The sequence below is a fragment of the Prunus dulcis genome, chromosome 4 (genome assembly GCF_902201215.1).
Source record: "Prunus dulcis chromosome 4, ALMONDv2, whole genome shotgun sequence".
In the NCBI taxonomy this organism is placed as follows: domain Eukaryota; kingdom Viridiplantae; phylum Streptophyta; class Magnoliopsida; order Rosales; family Rosaceae; genus Prunus; species Prunus dulcis.
The window spans coordinates 17,270,925-17,292,274 of NC_047653.1; the positions used below are offsets into that span (position 1 = coordinate 17,270,925).

At 33.9% G+C, this 21,350-nt stretch overlaps 1 protein-coding gene and 1 long non-coding RNA gene across 5 annotated transcripts; both read right to left on the reverse strand.

The window, feature by feature from the left end:
- Nucleotides 1–968: 968 nt before the first annotated feature.
- Nucleotides 969–14,128, reverse strand: LOC117626505. 4 transcript variants are annotated; one of them, XR_004585581.1, is made up of 6 exons: nt 14,003–14,128; nt 13,279–13,349; nt 10,013–10,180; nt 9,073–9,277; nt 8,463–8,526; nt 1,740–2,865 (listed from the first exon to the last, which is right to left on the reverse strand). It is a non-coding gene; the product is annotated as an uncharacterized LOC117626505 (long non-coding RNA). The 4 variants fall into 4 exon arrangements; XR_004585583.1 differs by having other exon boundaries at nt 8,463–8,633; XR_004585582.1 differs by lacking the exon at nt 1,740–2,865 and adding an exon at nt 969–1,717 and having other exon boundaries at nt 8,463–9,277.
- On the reverse strand, nt 3,448–6,306 carry LOC117626504. The gene has a single exon (XM_034358222.1). The coding sequence runs from the start codon at nt 5,218–5,220 to the stop codon at nt 4,042–4,044; it is 1,179 nt and encodes a 392-aa protein (XP_034214113.1). The 5' UTR covers nt 5,221–6,306; the 3' UTR covers nt 3,448–4,041.
- Nucleotides 14,129–21,350: the final 7,222 nt, after the last annotated feature.

The following is a 21,350-nucleotide window of genomic DNA, read 5'->3' on the forward strand; positions in this document are numbered from 1 at the left end:
ACAAAAACTTGTTGCATCGAGTTTAGCTGCACCAAAATAGATTCAGCTGCATCTTCAACTTGTGATACTTGCAAGTGCACGAGCCATTGGTAGTTTAGCATATGTAAGTGCGAGTCGATTCCACAGGGATTGGTGATTGAATGATCCAATTCAATTTCCCTACACAAAACAGAAAACAAGAAAGAAAAGAATAGAAAATAAGAAAGTAAGAAAAACCAAAATCAAGCAAATTAGTTACCAAGATCAAGTTAGATTCACGGATTAATTCTAGCTAAGGTATGATTAAGCCATGGTGTATGGTTCTAACTTTATATTCCTAATTCCCTAACTTGATCATATGTTGTCTAACCTAAAATTAAGAATTAGAAATCCATTAAGCATAGAAGAATGTTTTAAACAACCAAGTATGTATCTAATCTCTGTTGTCGAATGTCCATACATACTCTTCCTATTCATAGTTCAATTCAAATTAAAGCATGGTGTCTACTCTTAATTCAAACCAAGATAGCTAACATACAAGTTTTAATGGTGATCAATCATTCAACCAAGCATATTAACTTATAAGCATAATGAATAAGAACCAGAATCTGTAATCCTAATCAAACTTGAAAACTTAAGAAAAGAATTTACATTACAATGAAAAATAAATTACAATTAAGAAAGAAAAGGGTTTTGTACAAAAATTGAGAACATTAAAGAAAAACTTAAAGAAATTGAGAGAGAGAAGGGAAAGGTGTTTGAAAACTTGGGGAATTTGAGGAGAGAAGGGAAAGGTGTTTGAGAACATGGATAATTTTTGAAGGAAAGAGAGGTGTTTGAAGAATTTAGAAGAAGAGAAGGGGGAGAAAGTGTTTGAGAAAGAGAAGGGAGAAGAAAAGAAGGGAGATGACGAGAAGGAAGAGAATGAGAAGGGAGAAGGGAGAGGAGCTCTAGAGATGTGTTTGAAGACTTGGGGAACCTCACTATTTATAGGCCTGAGGTTAGGTTTTTCAGATTATACAATTGAGTTCACCAACTACACCCACTTCACCTAACACACAATTGAATTTGAAAACAATTCTTCTTCTCTTTAGACTTAGTGCTGCAGCTCCCACTTCATCTTCTTTTCTTTCTTTTGGCTACTGTAAAACTCCACTCCGATTAAAAGTAATGAATCTGCTTCACCTAATTTCCCCACAATCAATAACACCTCATGCTTAGGTCATAATGACCTAGCACACTTAGCTCATACTTAGGTCAGCATGACCTGCAACTTCAAGGGCTCATGAATTGGGATTCCCTTAAGCAAATGATGACTTTGAGACCTCCATCTTGAAGATCAGAATGTCAGCTTTCCAACCACATGTTATTTGGGCCAATCCAAGGTCGGAGGAAGAAGTTAAGGCCGAAACAAATTGCTAACTCATTTGGCAGCGTACACAAACTTCATCCTGAGCATGGTTCTATGTTTGATGGGTGACGAACTCCAGAGTTATCCAATGGGGCTGCATTTTGGATATGTTATAATAGACACCCATTAGAACAACTTCCATGGAGGATGTTGCCTCATCCGAGCTGTGTAGGTTGCTGAAAATGGGCCTACAGTGTGATCTACGAAACTCGACTGACAAAGGAGTGTAGCCAAAAATGGATTTGTCTGTAAGCTCTTCTTCCATTCATCCAAATGAGGCCTTAACATGCTTGAATTGCATGAATTATGCTATCTTGCTCTATTGGCCTACAAAACACAAGAGAGGCAAATGACTTAGAATTCTAAGAAACTAAATAAAAGGAGTAAGTAAATAGGGCATGTATATATATGAAATTATGAGCTTAACAGGTTTCATTTTCCTTTCCCATGGAAAACCAAGGTAGACATTAATTATACTTTTTAATGACCAATATGCCCTTATTAACAATTAAAAATACAGACACATTACATTTTTTTTTGCATGCATATTTCTAATTTATGGGTCTAATTATAAAACTAAATAAAGTTTGTTTCCATTCCATGCACAAACCAAACATGGTATAGAATAAAATGCATTTTACTAGTTCCTTTCCCAGTATTATCAAATATGGAAAAAGAAGTTACAGACGTGTGGGTTAAGCTAGTTAGTCACATTGTATCAAGAAAAAAAAAAATTTCATTTCCCATTCCCCGTGAAAAACTAAACCATTGCCAACTAATATGTAGAGTAGTCGAATGCTATCCTTCCCCAAGAATTCTTTATAGGGTAAAGCAGAGGGTTGACGGCATTGAGCTATAAATGGAATGGATACACCAGTCATCGGTTACAAAGTTGAATCACGTTTATTAGAGTGATGATGCTGTGCGGGGTAAGCATGGGCGGACAGATCCCTCAAGTCTCTCGTGAACATTCTGTCTTGTTATGGTCACCGTTCAACACCTGGGAGGGAGCCATGCAAGTTCTGGTATTTTCTTCTATTTCCAGTGCTATCTGACTCTGTCTGATCTCATCACTCTTATTATCCCTTGTTTTCCTTCTGATCATAGTGGGCCTTAGTTCACCTGCTTGTATATTCATCTGAGCCCATTTTTATTTTATATATATATATAATAAATTATGTCTTCTGAATTTTTGTAAAATACTTATTTGTCCATTAAGGGGAAGAAAAGGAAACCAATTTCAAACATGGTGGCTCACAAAAGTATCTCACCATTGCTTAAACAACACATACAACAAAACACAGAGATGGTAACAGAGGAGTGGTTAAAAAATAAGGCTACTTCTTTTCCTGACATAAAAGAAAAATCTTTACAACTGGAATAGCAGTAAGCAGTGAGCATTTTGAGCATTTTATATGACTACTGGGAAGATGGCTTCTGCTTGAACCAATCTTTATTTCTGAATCTTTGGAGACCTAAAGTTTGCACAGAACCACACACAGAATTTAATTAATTCTTTGAGAAAAATGTCATAATCCACAATATAAGAGCACTCGAAAGATAATCTCGTGAACACTATAAATAGTTTTAAAACTAGAAAACATAAGACATGTATGAATTGCCAGAGAGATACAATGACAGAACCTGTCTTAATTATGAGTTTATGACCAACATTCTACTACAACTATCATGGAATATGCATTTTATGTCAATAACAGGGCTCCATAATGTGACATAACGATAGATTATCCATAATTTTAAACAGAATGCACACCTACTACCAGTACAGAATTACATTGTAACAAAGTAACAACAGCAATATCAGCTATATAGTTTATTACTTTGGTCCTGAATCAATCAAGCCGTTACATAAGTAGTCGAGATTACCATGAATTCAACTCAAATCTACAACAAAGTATGCACTTTCTCATAATATATGCAGATATGAAGTTCAAAGCACTGGAAACTGAATCTAGAACGATTTCATGGTGATGGTTTAATTTTGAAACCAATCAATGTCAAGAATACATACATTATCTGAAATCTTCGAAGGATAGTAAATAAAACCAGCATTCAATAATTGCAAATAATTTGATTTTTAACTTCACATCCACACGAACCACATTGAGATGGACTTAAACCAAAAAGGGAAAAGCGAAAAATGATTGCTCAATTAAGGAAAGAGCTAAAGTTACTTCACATCAAGGTCCTACATTAAATCTAAGGACAAGAAAAAAAAAAAAAAAACTAAGAAAAATATGTCCACTGAGATTAAGATCTGCAGAGTAACACTCTTGAACGCAACATTCATATAGAAGGATTGTGCTGGCAGGGATAAAATGTTGTCAGGCCTCCATTATGCTCAATCCTAGGCGAAGACAATTCTTTCTTTTGAAATTTTGCATCGTTGAGAGATTTGGCTCTCCACAATATACTTTGGTGAGGACATTTCTTCCCTTTATCTCTTGTGTGGTTGACAGCATCCATTTTTCACAATCTCATACAGAAGGAGAATGTTCCTCTAAAATTCTTCTCTGGAGGGGAATAATAACCCCTGTTTCACCTTATTTTAGGAGTCACTTTCCTGAATGTTAATCTTCATGGCCCTTTATACATTACTTGACCCAAAGGAGTATATGCAAGGCATCTTTTTAGCTGTCCAATTTTCTCTTCGCCTTTTTCATCTTTGCATGAAAACTCATATGCCCTCCTAAGGAATTATAATTAGGGAATTCTCTCTTACAGATCTTGCATGTGTATTTTACATCACAGCGGCCATTCTTGGATGAGCTAGGACCAAAAGTTTGGTTCTTTTCTGAACTGTGACAATTAGACCGAGGAGCTCGGGTTGATGTTTCTACTTGGTTTTCCACTGGGACAGGCACATTTGATGTAATTCCTGTACCATGGCTAACAGCCTGAAGGTGGCTTAGACCATGATTTATGTCCCCATTTGCACTACCCCCAAATTTGTAAGCCACTTGATTCGACCGAACAGACAAGCCATTTTGTAAGGATGGTGAATCAGTGAAGCTAGAAGATCTGATTTCCTGGTTTCTCACAGGGCGACAGCCACTTGATCCTAAAGAAGATGAGGATCCAGAGCTAGAAATTAGACCAAGGATAGTAAAGTGGAATCCCGAGCAGACATGATCTTTGATGATGTAATCATCTGAATTTAATCGAAATGCATTTGATGAAGTACAGAAGTGAGTTAATTGTTTACCAGGAGGGATGTAGACACTTGGGCCAAACCCAGATGTATTAGGAAATCTGGGAGCATGGGTTGGATTGTTTTTCAAACACAAGGACTTGGTTGAACTAATGGATGGTGAATTGGTAGAGTTAACAACATGAGACTCTTGATTTCTTAAAGGAAAATTAATATCTACTCCCTTCCAAGAATAGCTAGCAGAGGTGGGCGCATAAACATGTTGATTTACCTCAGGAAAGGCACCCTCAAATTCAGATTTAAGTACACCAGTTGATCTAGGAAAGTGGACCTTGTGGTTACCTATGGAAGTACCTTCTTGTGGATTGACTATTGGAACAAAGTTGGCTATTGAAGTCCCCATTTCCATGATTGGACAAGAATCCACTTGATTTCCAGCACAAGGTCGGATTGTCTCCAGGTCATAAGAATTTTCAAGTATATCTGGAGTATGAATCTGTTGGTCTTGCAAGAAAACCAAGTTGTTGCTTTTGTCACTCCATCGTGGGTGGATAGGAGAAGAGGCATTTGGCAGTTCAAATTCTTTCCCACATGGATTAGCCACATCAAACCATGCTTCATCAAATGGTTGAATAGCATTGTCTTGTTGGCCGTCCATAGAGAAGACAGAACTCACTGATCACTCGTAGAAGAACAGAAAGTTATTTGGTTATCTTTGAGAATTGGAGGTAAAGTATCGGAAGAAGAACTGGAATAAAGGATAAAATCTTACACAGCCTTACTTCTATCCTTTTAACCTTTAGCGAGAGAGAGAGAGAGAGAGAGAGAGAGAGAGAGAGAGAGCGCTTCTAACAATTCACATCTAACTTGATATGGCCACAAAGCATGCCAGATACGATAATTAAGAAGAGGTACAATACAATGCATCGCAGTCCATGTAAGTTCAAGGGCGTACCTGTAATAGCAATGCTTGATTTGGACAAATCAAAGACTCTAGTCATTTTCATTTGACATTCCCTATCCTGAACCATACAAAACTTGACAAATGCATAATATCTCTAGCCTTGAATGCACTCGTTCACAGTTGAGAGGACTGGGATAGGTAAAATAATAAATGAGAAAGATTTTGGCAAGGCCCAGATAGCCTTTTAATGAATAGAGAATCCCAATTACCAAATATGAATTAGCTATGACTTATAAAGATAAGACTCTGACACGTCAATTAGGAAAGTATTCTGTATCGACCAAAGTCGCGGACCTTTGACAAAAGTATGTACGTTACTAAGCAGAAGAATATTTTTGATGAAAAACGGCAAAGTAAAAGATGCATTGGAGACAGTAATGGCCGGTTACTGCCGGTTTTTCTTTTTGGCCAAATAACATGCATAATTCTCATAGTATTCTTGATTTCTACTTTGTTCCATGTAGTTTCAATTTTGGCAATAAAGACATTAGTTTACTTAAATGGAAATCAACAACAATGCATTAAATTTGTCAAGGATGAAAAGATAACGAGAGCAATGCATTAGCACTTGCAGGGATAACATAGACAATTTGGATCAGGCAGAAAACACTTTGCTAAACACGTCATCTTTCGGTCAACTCGTTTGACAGACTTAACGAATTAGAGTCGATTGCAAACTTGATTAAACCAGAGGCCCTTAATTGCAAATATTGGAACTACACGGACCAAGGTGAAAAATTGGAGAAAATACAATGACTATAAATTTCATTTTACCCTTCCCTTTTCTTTTTCCTAGGTATATATATATATATATATATATATATATCTCTCTCTCTCTCTCTCTCTCTCAAACACAGAAGTCTAAGTTATCTTCAGGTTTCACTTCAATGACCAAAATCTATAACTTCAAGGAACAACATATAGTGTAATATGACTATACAGACATATAAATCCATCATACAATAAACATTTCATAGATCAGAGGCCAATAAACTTGTCAACAAACTAAACCAAATGGGATTCGTATGGGTGCCTCAAGTGAGTTCCACAATTATTTTAAATTTTCTTTTCTATTGTCTTAATCAAGGGAAAATAAGCCAACTATTTATCTTACAACTAAAAAAAAAACATGTCACACTTGCATCTTATAAATAACTAAAATACAGATAACTTAGCGAACTGTATAATTACTTAATAAAATATCTAATTCTGTTTGAGTTAGGTCGGGTTGGGTACCCAACCTCTTAAGCCAAGAATCGAATTTAATTGGTTGGTTCTAGAATCTTTAGACCCAAACTGAAGCAAAAAACTAATAAGCAAACCAAACGAAGGCAAATTTGCAGTTTGGCAGAAGTCTTTGGGTACTGGAGAACCAAATTGTGTACCTAGACAAGACAACAATATAAATGGAAAAAAGCGGCATGACAAGTGAACAATATAAATAGAATGATGGAAACAAAGCATGCGAAAACTTGAGAGGCACTTTACGATGAACAAAAACCAAAAAACCAAAAAACAAAAAACAAAAAAAGACAAACAAAACAAAAAATTAGCAAAAAGAGTTGCCATATATGTTTGAAACCAACCATATCTCAGACACAGTGAGAATATGACTAAATAATACATTGAAAATAAATTAAAAATATTGATTTCCAGTTGGGGTAAGAAGAAGAACCCAACCGAAAGCCCTTCACTTAACAGAAAGTTTGCTGGCTATTTCCAGTCTACACTAAATGATTGCAAGATATAGAAAGATTATATCCTCCAAAATAAAAGAAAGCTTATAAATTATGTAAGCCAATCATTGAATATTAAAATGAAGCAAAAGATCTTGGTTACATTAAACTGCGATTATTTTGTCTAGAAAGACATTATGAATATATGATGACTTTCAAATAGTTTTAATTACAAGCAATTGTTCAACTCCTACCGCATAAATGCCATAAAGAATGAAAACACATATTTGATCCTTTTGACCGAAACCTTTAAGATTATGTAATCAATTCACATATTATATGAAGATGCTTGAAATACTATCCAAACACACCAAGATGAAATTCTTATTTAATTACAGAAAGAGGTACCATGGGAAATAATAAAACTAAAATTTAGCTTAGAGTAAGCCAAAGTGGGACTTAACAGAGACAACAAAATCACAAGTAGTAAGTAAAGATTAGCCATATCCTCGTTTGTAATGCTTACTACGACCCTAACCCATTTTTGTAATCCATATGAAACTCAAATTTACATCAGCTATGTTCTAATATATTCTTTGGTCTATGTAGCTTGAGTGTTATCAAATAATGCTAAGATCACTCCAACCTTTTTGGTAGAGAGCCAGCTGGAAGAACTACATGAGAAGTTTATATCTTCATTTTTGCAAATTTATGATAGAACTATTGGGTCTTGGACCCCCTTTGTAACCAAAAAAAAAAAAAAATGAAAAAAACTTATCATGGAATTATCATATTTTCCCATTTGCATTCCATATAACCTCTAGTGTTCTGTGTTTCATAAGAAATAAAAATATGCATCCCTTACTCATCTGGATTTTTTTTTTCTTTTGGTTCATTAAAATTCTTTATGTACTAGTATATGTTCAATTCAGTTTTCATTAAACATGAGTATTTTCAGTTAGTTGTACGGATGCACAGGTTTTATATTCTGAACATATATTTCCAAGATTTGATACAAAAGAACAGAACAGATTTAAAAAGTGAAAATTAATGTTTCATGGTGGATACATGAGTTAGTTAGAAAATATGAGCTCAACCACAAGTGATGGGTAATAAGGTTCAAGTCTTGAAGATCAAACAAGCCATAACTCGATATCACCAATGAAAAAATAACATTGAATTTAACTAAAACTGAAAACTGGAGGAAGATTTTTAACAGTAGAAGCATACCACAAAAGAGAAAATCTACTCTTTACCAACCTTGTGGAACGATGGTGCCCCTTGCCCTGGAGGGAGGACAACTTCTTTGAAGCCCTCTATGTCCCTTGATCATTTAAGAAAAACAAAAGGAATTAATTTCCAAAGTTGAATATTTGGTAGATTATTATGGACCCTCTATGTTGTACCCTTCAGCGTCAAGCAGAACCATACCTGGACATTATTCATAAAACTATCTATTTCAAAATGAAGATTGAGTAGCTCTTGAAAAGGGCAAATGAGGAAACAGTATTCAATGTCCCCAAAACAAAGAATATGTTCAATTAGGAATTAGGTTTAATACAACAACTAATGTGATAAAAAGTACAAGGAGCTAGGTTCAGTCCCACCACCGAAAAATCTAATGTCAAAATTTCTAAAAATATGAATGAAAAAGAGAGGGCTTGGGGGTTAATTATGTGAGGGCTGGTGAAGGAGAGAATATTCTCTCAGGAAATAAGAGTTGTCACTTAATGCAACACCCTGAAATGCTAATATAACATACCAATTAACTTTGTTCCATTCCCTGATAAAGAAAATAATTACGGTTTTCAGGTTGCATAATAAATAAATAAATAATATACAAAATTTGGTACAGAGAGTTTCCATTTACCATGTTTTACCCAGCAACTGATTGGAAATGCCACTTTTCTCAATTAACCCATTCTACAGCAGTAAATAATCTTTGTTTTGTGCAACCTCCACAGGTACACACAAAGAGAAATAGTATTTGGTCATATCCAAGAAAGTCACCCCCCAACCCACCACATCGTAAGCAGCCAAAACATGGTTCATCCCAGTGTGGTTCATGCAAATCTCTGTCAAATAGCAGCATAGTCATCACGGTAAAGCAATAAGCAAGGAGAAACAGAAAGATACTGACCAGTGAACAAGAAATTGCCCTCGACCCTAGAAGCAGCTCCAAGAGAAGAAATTCTGATCTGATTTTGTGGCTTGATGTGCATTTTTTTGGGAACCCAAGCATTTCAAATGGATTTCAGGCAGGCCTCGCTGGGCCAGAATTTAAAGTTACGATGCATTGATCTGGGCCTAGGCCGACCAATTGCACTAAAAAAGATCTGAATTAAACGGTAACATCTGGTTTTCTGATGGAACCCAAATGTGAAATACTAAATGGAGAGCAGATGGCCTTGTCGACCAAAAACATGAGTTTTATTTGGTCTGGTGAATACTTTGATGTAAATACCCTTTTAAAGGTGGTCATGTGACCAAATTGGTGGATTTGAGGACTAAATGAGAACTTTTAAATGTTTAAGGACCAGTGATGATTAAAAAAAGAATAATATATAAAAAACTTGAAACATTTTCCAACACTAAAAGGAATAATACCGTCATTGCTGACATTTACATGGCAAATCTAACTCACTGCTTTAGTTACTTGTAATCCCACATGCAACAAAACACAAGTACGGCACTGAGCACATAACATAGGGGTAACAAGCATTTAGGTCAAAGAAGTCTACTCATTTTCTGGATATAAAGAAAAAAACTTTACCACTAGAATAGTGGGAGAGCTAAATAACACTACTCACCTAAGCTAGTGACCTGGTTCAACATTTTTCCGGCTATTCACTCTTCTCTCAAGAGCATTTGAGCTTTCTATCTGAGACTGGGAAGCTGGCTTCTGCTTGCTCCGACCTTTATATTTCAACATGGATGACGTATGTTTGTGTTTAAACATACACAATTGAGTGAATTCTCTGAAAAAGATGTATGAATCCACATCAGTGCGTTACTTCAGTCACCTAATCTCATAAACACTATAGATGGTTTTAAAACTTCAAAAAGTATAAGACATGTATGGAATCTCAAGGAAATGCAATGATTTGTTTATGCAAATTGGAGTAAAAATAAAAACTACTTCCCCAGACAATGGTATGCAGTTTCAGAGACACAGTCTTAATATTGTTACTTAGCATTAAGGTCCAGAACTAAAATCATGTCATTCTAAAATAAATCCAAAGACAAAAGAAAAATGATTGCTGAGATTAAAATCCGCTCACTGCATTGGTTATTGACTTCTTATAAATAAAAAAACAAAATGAGATTAAAATCCGCTCACTGCGTTGGTTATTGACTTCTTATAAATAAATAAAAAAAGGTTTTCATTAAATAGAAAAGAAAATTACCACACAGGGGACAAGGTGTTCCCTAAACTACTGCCAACTAAAACAGAAAACCAAAAAACCAAAGAAAAATAGATTTTTTATTATAAAAGAAGCTAACATACAACAGCACCCCAATAAGAATAGAGAGACTGAATTGTGGGCAGTTCTCCATTCTGAATTGCATAGTAGAGAGGCTTTGTTCTCCCCCTTAACCTCTTGTGTGATTGAAAACATCCATTTTCACTATCTTATCAGGAGTATGAATTGATTTTCCTACATGGTTGGTACACATTTGAGGTAATTCCTGTACTATGCCTAACACTCTGAAGGTGGTTTGGAAAATGATTTATGTCTCCATCACTACCCTGATATATGTTAGTCATAACCAGAACATAAGCCACTTGATTCCACCGACCAAGTGAGACATTTCTGAGAAATGCTGGTGAATCAGTAATAAAAGATCTAATTTCCTCGTCATTCACAGGAGGATAGCTACCTGATCCAAAAGAATATACGAGCTCTCAGAGCTAGAAAAGTAGACATAATAATTGATGATGCAACCATCTGAATCTCACCGACCTGCATTTGGTGAAGTAAAGATTGTAGGGGGTAGATATTTGAGCCAAATCAAGGATTATTAGTGAATCTAGAAGCATGGGTTGGATTGTTCACCAGATATGATGAACTATCTGAGCTTAGAGTTAACAGTAAACTCTTGATTTCTCAGAGAGGAATTGATGGCAGGGGTGGGCATAGAAACAAGTTGCTTTTCCTCGAGAAAGTGTACCATATGGTTACCAAAAGAAATACCTTTTTGCATATCGACTGTCGGAACATAGTTGGTGATTGCAGGCACCATTTTCAAAGGTGGAAAAGAATCCACTACGTTGCCAGAACATGAGGAGCTGGTCATCACTAATTCATAATTGTTTACAAGTATATCAGGCTGTTGGTCTTCCAGGAAAACCAAGTTTTCGTTGTCACTCCATTGTGGGTTGATAGGAGTAGAGATATTGGGAAGTTCAAATTCCTTCCCACATGAATTGGCTACATCAAACCATGCTTCATCAAATGGTTGAAGAGCATTGTGTTGTTTGCCGTCCATGGAGGAAGAGAAAGCTCGTTGTTTACTTGAAGAAGAAAAGATGACTAATTGGAGGTGAAGTATTCAAAGTACAACTTCAGTCAAGGATGAAATTGTTACAAAGCGTTGCTTCTCTCTTTTTACTCTTTAAAATTTACACACACAGAGAGAGAGAGAGAGAGAGAGAGAGAGAGAGAGAGAGAGACCGCTCATTTAAATTTACATCTACCTAGATATGGCCACAAATCCAATACCATATAATTAAGAAAAGATATAATACAATACACTCAAGTCCATTTAAGTTTGAGGGCATACATGAACTGACAATGTTTGATTTGCCCAAATCAAAGAGTCAAGTCATTTTCATTTGACATTCCCTCTCCTAAACCATACAACACTTGGCAAATGCTTAATATCTTTAGGCTTGAGCACACTCATTCACAATTGAGAGGACTGGGATAGGTAAAATAATAATGCGAAACAATTTCGGCAAAGCCCAGATGGCACCTTAATATGGGTATAGAAAATCCCAATTACTAGATATGAATAAGCTATGACTTCCATATAAAGATACGACTTCCATATACATATATGAATTAGTCTAGTAATAGCTGGTTGCTATTGTTTTTTTCCTTTTGCCAAATGACATTTATAGTGCCTGTAGTTCTCTTGATTTTTTTACTTTGGTCCGTAGTTTTCTTCATATCAAGATATTAAGTATTCATAACAAGATATACTACATGATCACAAATTTACAAGATATAAAAAGACTCACATCCTCCAAAATAAAGTTAAAGATATAAATCATGTATGTCAATCACTGAATATTAAAATGAAGCAAAAGATGTTTGTTACACTAAACTGCGACTTCATTTTTCCAATAAAGTAATTATAAATGTACAAGGACTTTCAGATAGTTCTAATTAGCAGTAATTTCAGGGTTTGCTCAACTCCTGTCAAATAAATGCCAGAAAGAAACAAAGGAAATGAAATCAGATATTCATCGTTTGACTGAAACCATTTCAGATTATGTAATAAAACCAAACATTAAGCATAATAATAATAATAATAATAATAATAATAATAATAATACCAGTAGTAGTAGTAGTTATGAAAGAGTTATCATACTTTCTGATATATAAAAATTTAAGATATTTTCCCATATACATTCCATCTAACCTCAAGTAATCTATGTTACAAAAGAAAAGTGCAGCCCTTTCCCATCTTGAAATTTGGTTCATTTTGGTTCTTGAAATTCCCTATACAGTCCTATATGTTCATTTTAGTTTTCATTAAAAATGAGCTTTAGGATGGATACATGAGTTAGTTAGAAACTATGAGCTCAACCACAAGTAAAAGGCAATGAGGTTCAACATCTTAAAGTTTAAAGAACCTATAACTTAATATATATATATATATATATATATATATATATATATAAGATGAAAAGTATCAAAGAATTAACTACTCTATCTTCTTTCCTAATGATCTGGAATAATGCAGTAACAAACAAAAAACTTTAAAAATATAAATGAGATTGAATTGGAAATAAAACGAAACTCGAGAATTTAACCAATACGAGCAAACCATAGAAGAGGAGACTTACTCTTTATAAGCTTAGGGTTCTCCCTCGCCCTCCGAAAGGGGGAAGTACCAGGTCCAAATCATGGAAGCCCTCTGAAACAAAAGAAATCAATTTTCAAACTTGAATGCTTGATAAATTCATATAGATTGAAAATCAATAAAACTATCCAGATGAAAATGAATATTGAGCGGCTTCGGAAAAGCACAAATGAGGAGAAATTATGCTCTCAAGATTTCTAGAACTGTGAATGATAAAAAGGGAGCGGTGGTGGGGAGATTAATTATGTGATGGGGTGATGAAGCAAGAAATCATAGTCAACACTTAATGCAACAACAAATGCTAGCATATATTTCTTTGCTTTGAATGGAAAATATGTATACATGAATTATCCTTTTTCCACTCCCTGATAAAGAAGATAACAATGGTGACTTAGTTTCCTAGTTGGAAAATTTAAATGATTGGGTCAGAGAGTTTTCAACAATTTTGAGCCGTAAGAGAGAGTATAACTATGGTGAATTGGTTATCTTCCGTTTAACAAACATAAATTTCCATTTACCATGTTTAAACCCAGCAACTGATTGTTGCAAATTCTACTTTTCTCACTCTACAGACACCAAATAATATGAATTTTGTTACAAAGCACAGACTCAGAAATATCATTTGGGCACATCACTGAAAGTCCACCCTGTTCAGGTAAATATGCGTGAATAACAGTAAAGGGAGTAGAGAGAAGAGAGATACTGACCAAGAAATTGTCGTCGACCTGAGAATCAACTCTAAGAGAAAAAAAATTCAGATTTTATTTTGTGGCTTTGATGCGCGTTTTTTAGGGAACCAAAGCTTGAGTAGGCTATCCCCAATGGTTGGGGCTCTAAAAGAGATTGACAGAGCCCCATTTAGAGCTCCAATGAAATTTGATTTATGTGTTATTTTTGTTTTTTTAAGTTATTTTGTTTTAATATATATTTATGATATGTTAGTTTTTTTTTTTTTTTTTAAACATCTCATCGAAAAAAAATATATCAAAATTTGGACAAGATTTTGAAAAAAAAAAAATTATGGGTATTTATAGGAAGAATTGGGTATGAGATTTAAAAAAAACAAAAACTCATACTAGCCGTTGAGCCCTTGTAGCAGTTTGGCCTACTTTACAAAAAAAACAACAACAATGAAACTAGCTGTTGAGAACTTGAGAGCTTGAAGCCATTAGTCAAATTATTAAAAAATATATATAAAAAGTGGTCAGCAACCATTTTTTGGGCAAGTATATATGCTATAGTCGCAAGAGGCGTCACCAACAACACACATGGGTTGACAGCTTTTCCTTCTATGTAGTACGAGTTCTACTGAGTTTCAAGGACTTCAACCATATACTTACATTTAGTTTTAGCTCAGGCGAGGCTCAAGCATTTAGAGCCTCAAAATTGAACCACTAGGGATGGTTTCTTTGCATGGGTTTCTATTTATTGGAGCCCAAAGGTGGTGCAGCCCCCTTTAGAGCCCTCATTGAAAATGGCCTAATAAGGATAGACTTATATATGATCTTCAAGTGAGGATCTAGTTTTAGCCGTTGGGTTGTTTTGATCTTGCCAAATTCTTTGTACCGCCCATTATGCCCTTGCTTCAGTCCTTGAAAAAATATTCTCGCTTCTTTGGTGGAGTCAAATCCTTTTGCCTTTTCACATTGATGGGTGGTCACTTTTTAGAAAAGTGGATTCTTCATTTTGCTCCTTTGCATGAGATTTAGTTACGTCTACATCTCTTTGCTATTGGGAGATTCTTTAGTATTCCATCATATTTTCAATGTTATGCAATTCTTCTTTTGTTACATAATCCTAATAAGCTTCATTATCTTTTGTTAGCTGATTATAGAGTACTTCATAAATCTCTTATCCTGAATTATTGATCTTGAAATTAGTTATGTCTTCTGGCTTCTTTATTGGAAATTTTGAAAAAATCTTTAGAAGTCTATTATGATGAATGTCGCTAGTTACTAGTGGGTTAAATAACCTCTTTTCCTTTAGTCATGCCTATCACGGGCTCAATAGTCTCTTGCCTTTGTCTTTTAAGATCATGCTCATCTTATTAACCTGTTCTGCCAACTGTTTCATGGCAATGTCTTCATCCTGTTTAGATTTATTTTGTTGTCCCTGCAAAACAGAAAGTTTCAGTTGTTCTCTTGCCTTTCCATTTTCATAATTATAGATCAAAAATTCCTTCTCAAGTGCTCTAATCAGCTTCTCTTGCCATTTTCTCATGATTTCACTAGCAATTCTAATGTTCTAGAAATTTTCTAGCAAATTTATGAGCCTTTCTGTCAACAAACTCTAGTGTGATTTTAGCACAAGGTTCACAATCTCTTGCACAACTGTTCCATTATACAAGTGGGTAGGTACTGGTGGGCGCTTGTCTAATTATGCTTAGTGGCATCCCACTGAGGAATGGTGTACCACTTTTCTTGCTTCCTGATGATGAGGGTTCAAAGTATTCCATACCTGTTATTGGATAATTCTTGATAAGACATTAGTCAAAGTATTATTATCACTCCCTTTAATATGTTCAATGATTGGCGTAAATCTATTTCCTATAATAGAATCAACAAAATTTACCCATCTTTGAGATGCTTGCTTGTTATAATAAGTTTATTATAATGAGAAACTACATTTTGATAGTCAGTTCTAATAGTGAAAACTTTATTATGTAAAAATAAAGAAAATACATCAAGTGAATTGATAATTCCTAAAATTTCTAATTCGTTGCTGGTAATCTAGATTGTATATCACTAAATTTTCCTGAGACATATCTACAAATGTGTTCCCCTAATTTTGGTGATTCTTTATGCTTTTTCTGGTATTGTATTCATGTTCATCCTATTGATGAAGTATATGTTTCCACTATTTTATAACTATTATCTAAGGGTAATGCCAAAGGCTTAAGTTGAGTTATTTCTTGCTTAATATTTTGAACTAATTTGATATCTTCACTATTTAAATATTTTTTGTCATGTCTTGCCGGTTATACTATGTAAGACTGCTATTCTTCTTCCTAAATTAGGGATGCTGTTTTTTTTTCTTTTTCATAATTTAATAATCCTAAAAATGCTTGTAATTGTTTTTTTTTTTTTTTTGGTCTTCTAATTTATTTGGAAATTCTAAAACTTTCTTAGCTATGTGTTCTTGCAGTGTTTCCTATGATCATTCTTATTTTTACTATGTAGAAGTATATCATCTACATAAACATTACAAAAATTATCATACTTCTTAAAAATTTGATCCATCTTCTTTGAAATATTGATGGAGCATTTTTAAACCCAAATGGCTCAATTTGTCCATCTAGACAAGTGAAAGATGTCCATTCAATTGACTCTTATGCTAATCTAATCTGCCAAAATCCTGATTTACAATCAAATTTACTAAAATATTTACTCTCCTAAATTTTATTTATAAACTCGTCTTTATTTGATAATTTATAGCTATCTTTATATGTGTTATCATTTAATCTTCTATAATTATCTAAAACTCTAGCCTTACCTCTTTTTAGTTATGAATGTTTTCTTACTATGAAGGATGTTGATCTATGTCTAGATTTTGAAGGTCGTATTACTTTTTAGTCTAATCTTTTGTCTTCTTTTTTTTTGGTTCAAAATTCTTGTTTGTCTAATAAATTACAAGGCATGTCTGCTGGTTTTATAATTAAATTTGGATAAATTATATCTAAATTGGCTACTATTTTAATGTTGTTCCAGTGTAATTGGGGGTCATCTCCTATAATCCTAGTATGTTCAGCTAGCTGTAATAATTCTTCTAATGTCTTAGGTCTATCTAACTGCATTATCTCGAATGCTTCCAAGTCTCCTATGGTTGGATATTCATGATCAAATATTGATGCATCATATTATAAGCTATTTTGCTTATTTTCTTTTTCTATGTCTACATTTAACTTCTTCATTTCTTCTTTTGATAATTTATGTAGAATTCATAAGTTTTATATTTTTCTAAATATTGTTCTTCATCTAAATGATCTATATGCCTTCTATTAGCTGATCTACTACATTATCAACATTATGCTCAATTATATTTATTTCTAAATTATCAAATGCCATATGAATATGTTCCTCTAGTTCACTTTCTAAATCTTCCAAGTTATCTAGGTTTTTATAATTACTAAATCTAACAGTTGTTTCTCCTAGATGATTTTCAAATATTTGTGCTTTATCTGGTTGCCTATTTTTGCTACTTATAAATTAAGTAGTGTCCATTCAATTCCTTCTAAGAAACTATTATCTACAGGTTTAGCTCCTATCATGCTAACATTTTTGCTTCCAAAGTCGGTACTAGATTATGAAATTGAATATTAAATTTATGATTAAATCTAGGGCTCTTTAGTTTTAACCCATAAAAAACTTAACTAATTTGGAAGAAAGATAATTAATTTTGCTTAATTAATATAAAACCAAAGCCACCTAATTTTATCAAAAGGACATCCAACAACCCTAAAATTACTACATGTGTCATTGTGCTTAACTGTCCCGGCTTTTTAAGAAGAAGGATAGAATTGTCTTATCAGTTGTTATTTTTTACCTGGTCCAACGAATCTGGGCCTCTCTTTGGGCTAATCCAAAATAGTAGTTTTTTCCTAGGTATTAAAACTAAAACCAAAATATCCAATATCTTACAAACTAATTAATAAAGTTAATTATGTCTAAAACCTAATTTTTCTTTAAATCTATTTGAAACTTTTTCTACATATATGAGACTATTCTCCTTTCATATTATAATTTTTAGTTCTAATACTTACTTTAATGTATTTACTAATTCTCTAATATTCACGACATAATTAGGGATAGAACCTATGACTGCTATGTTCGTGCTAAGGTCTATTTTTGTTGTCACTATGGTTGCTTGTAAATGGTCATCTCATCTATCGTCATATATGTATACTAATACCTTAATGCTTACTTGTACTCTGGTTAATCCTGTAATGCCTATCATTCATATATGGATTAGCTATGTATTTAGATTTTCGAAGTTATTCTATGGGAGATTCACTATTATACCCAATATGGGGGCCCAAATTATAAAAATACCCTATATAAAATGGACTTTAGAAACTTTTAATGTTTTTAACTTCTTATAAATTACAAAACTGCCATCAATTTCTTAAAACAAGCCCAACCCCAAAATCTCATAAAAATACCCAAAGCACTCAATAGGGCATCAAAATAATTTAATAATCAATATTAAATTCAATAAGGCTAGCTATCATTTTTTGGGTTTTTTTTGGGTTTGTTTATAGGAATTCAATTGTGTAGGGTTTATTTATAATATTAGTGCTAGAAATGGGTATATCACTAAATATCTCTTATTCTATTGTTGTACCACTAAGTAGAGTTAAAGTAATAACTTCTTTATCTATACAACTTTATTATGTTGACTCATATTATTTACAATACTATTTTTATTTTCGAATATTCCTGTTTGAATATAACTAACTTCTTTATCTTTGTGATTTTTTAAATCTCCCTTCCTTAAGGAATTCACTTCTGTTGCTTCTTCTTCATTATCATGTATATCTTAGGGAGATTCACTATTATACCCAATATAAGAGCTCAAATTATTAAAAAAAAACCCTATATGAAATGGACTTTAAAAACACACCCACAACCCATTTACAACACAATAAAAAGGCTTTTAACTTCTTTTGAATTATAAAACTGCCATTGATTTCTTAAAACAAACCAAACCCCAAAACCTCAGCCCAAAACATTCAATAGGGCATTAAAGTAACTTAATAATCAAAATTAAATTAAATAGGGTGAGCTGTTATTTTTTGGGTATTTTTTGGGTTTGTTTATAGAAATTAAATGATGTAGGGTTTATTTATAGTTTTAGTGCTAAGAATGAGTATATGACTTAATATCTTAATATCTTATGCTCTAACTATTTCTTTTTCTTTCTTTCCGAGTAGGTCCATTTCATATTATCAAAGCGATTTATTTTAATTTTTCTAGGCTTACTACTTGATACTACGGTTAAACTTTCTAATTTATGTATGGTGGAGGAAGTGTCGAGGTGGTATTATGTAATAGTTGATTAATTTCTATAATTTTCTCTTTTAATTCATATACTTCTTCTACTAAGTTTAAAATTAATTGAATAATTATATTGTTTTGTCTTATAGGTATATTGCTACTTGCTATTGAAGTTGTATATTTTGTAAGAGCTACTGGTTCCTTATCTAAATTATCAATTGACCCTAATACTTTGATATATTTATTATTAATTATAGAATCTGACAAACTAAAAGTCTATCGATTTTGCTATGTAATTTTTTTTACTTGTTTTGTTAAGATCTTTTGTACTAATTTCATTCTATGGACTTCTATTTTTAATTGTTCAATTATTTCTAAAGACTCGAGTTCGATTTGTGTTGGCTTATTGTCTATTAAATCTATAAGTTTTTTCGTTTTTTTAAATTAGGAAACCTCTGAATATTTTTATTATTATCTTCCTGTTGAGATGTGCCCATAAATTCGACATTTATCTATGATATTTCTCCATGTTTATACTTTTGTTTTACCTTTTTAGGTAATCACAAGCGAATGGTGGAAAATGAGCTAAAAAGAGAAAGTTGAGTTTGAAAGACTTGTGCAGATCAGTCAAGTTCACGGATTATACTGTACTGACTCAGGAAGAACTAGTCTCTGAGCCACATATGTTTGGAAAGCTACGGATGTCTATTTTCTAGGGAATTTTACGGTTCATGAATATCATTTTCTAGAGGTAGTTATGGTGGTTTTTTCCAGGACCCGCTCCGAATTCCTCGGAACCCGAAATGAATCCTGTAGAATTTCCGACGTTGCACTGATGCCGGGCCCACTTACTAAAACTATTACCTCCTTTCCCAAATAGGAATAGGGGCACGAGGCTTTCTACCGAAATTTCGACAAAGTCTTTCTCGTAAATCGGACTTTCCCCAATTTTCAACCTGTTAAAAATTTACAATTTAAAAAGCCAACAGCCAGCACACACAATGTAATAACACACAGTTTACAGACAAGGCTTCCAGCCTTCAAATAAATCAAGACAGGATAACTAGCAATGCAATTAAGGAACTCAAATCATTTTACGAATACTACTGTAATAAATATGAAATTAACTTTCCAAATTTCAATCATGCGAGGTTTAACCTTCTAACACAAATGCAAGTAGTTTTAAGACCTCAGCCCAAAATGTACAATGATCCACAACGGGTTCCAAAACTGTCTTGATCACAACCACATTTCAACAACACCCACCTAGACAAATGGGAAAACAAAAAATCAATCAATCAAGCCTAGTTTTCAAACGAGTTTAATGACCAACAACAAGGTCGAAACCGAAATCATTCCAAGACCAAAATAACTTTAGTTCGCAGCTGCACCTGGATGAAACCCCAGGCTACCTACGTACCCTTACTGAGGGATCAAGCCACACGTAGTTCCTCAACAACAGTCACAACTCCGGTAATAAACAATCTTTTTCCTTTTAAATAAAACCAACAAATGACTTTAGACTCCTTATTATATCAAATTCAACAAGGCAACCCCTGAACACTTTATGATTTCCTTTGTTTTATCAATTCTTTCCGTGCAACCATACCCTATCCCAGGCGTATGTTGCCAAACAACATTCCCCAAATCCAGGACTCAGACATTCATACCAGTGCAGGGTAAACACAAAGCACAACCTCACGGATCTCAACCCAAAAACGAATCCTCAAATATATGTATTTAATATGTATAAATATAATTACACCCACCTCCCACCATCATCATGTACCAGGGAAAACAATCGAATCCGGGGATTGTTTGACTAGACCACATGGAGGAATCCTCACCAACCACGTGGCCAGGGACGAGCCGTCCAACCAGGAGACTAACTTTCAGCCAGCACGTATAGCCGAATCCTCAAGACTTGTACGCCAGTGACAAGTGCTACGAACGTAGACTACCCAAATCAAGGGTCTGCATATCCACATCCATGTATCCATTTCCGCGTATCCACGTATCCATATCCACTGTTTCCAAGTATCAGTATCCAAGAGAAGGTACA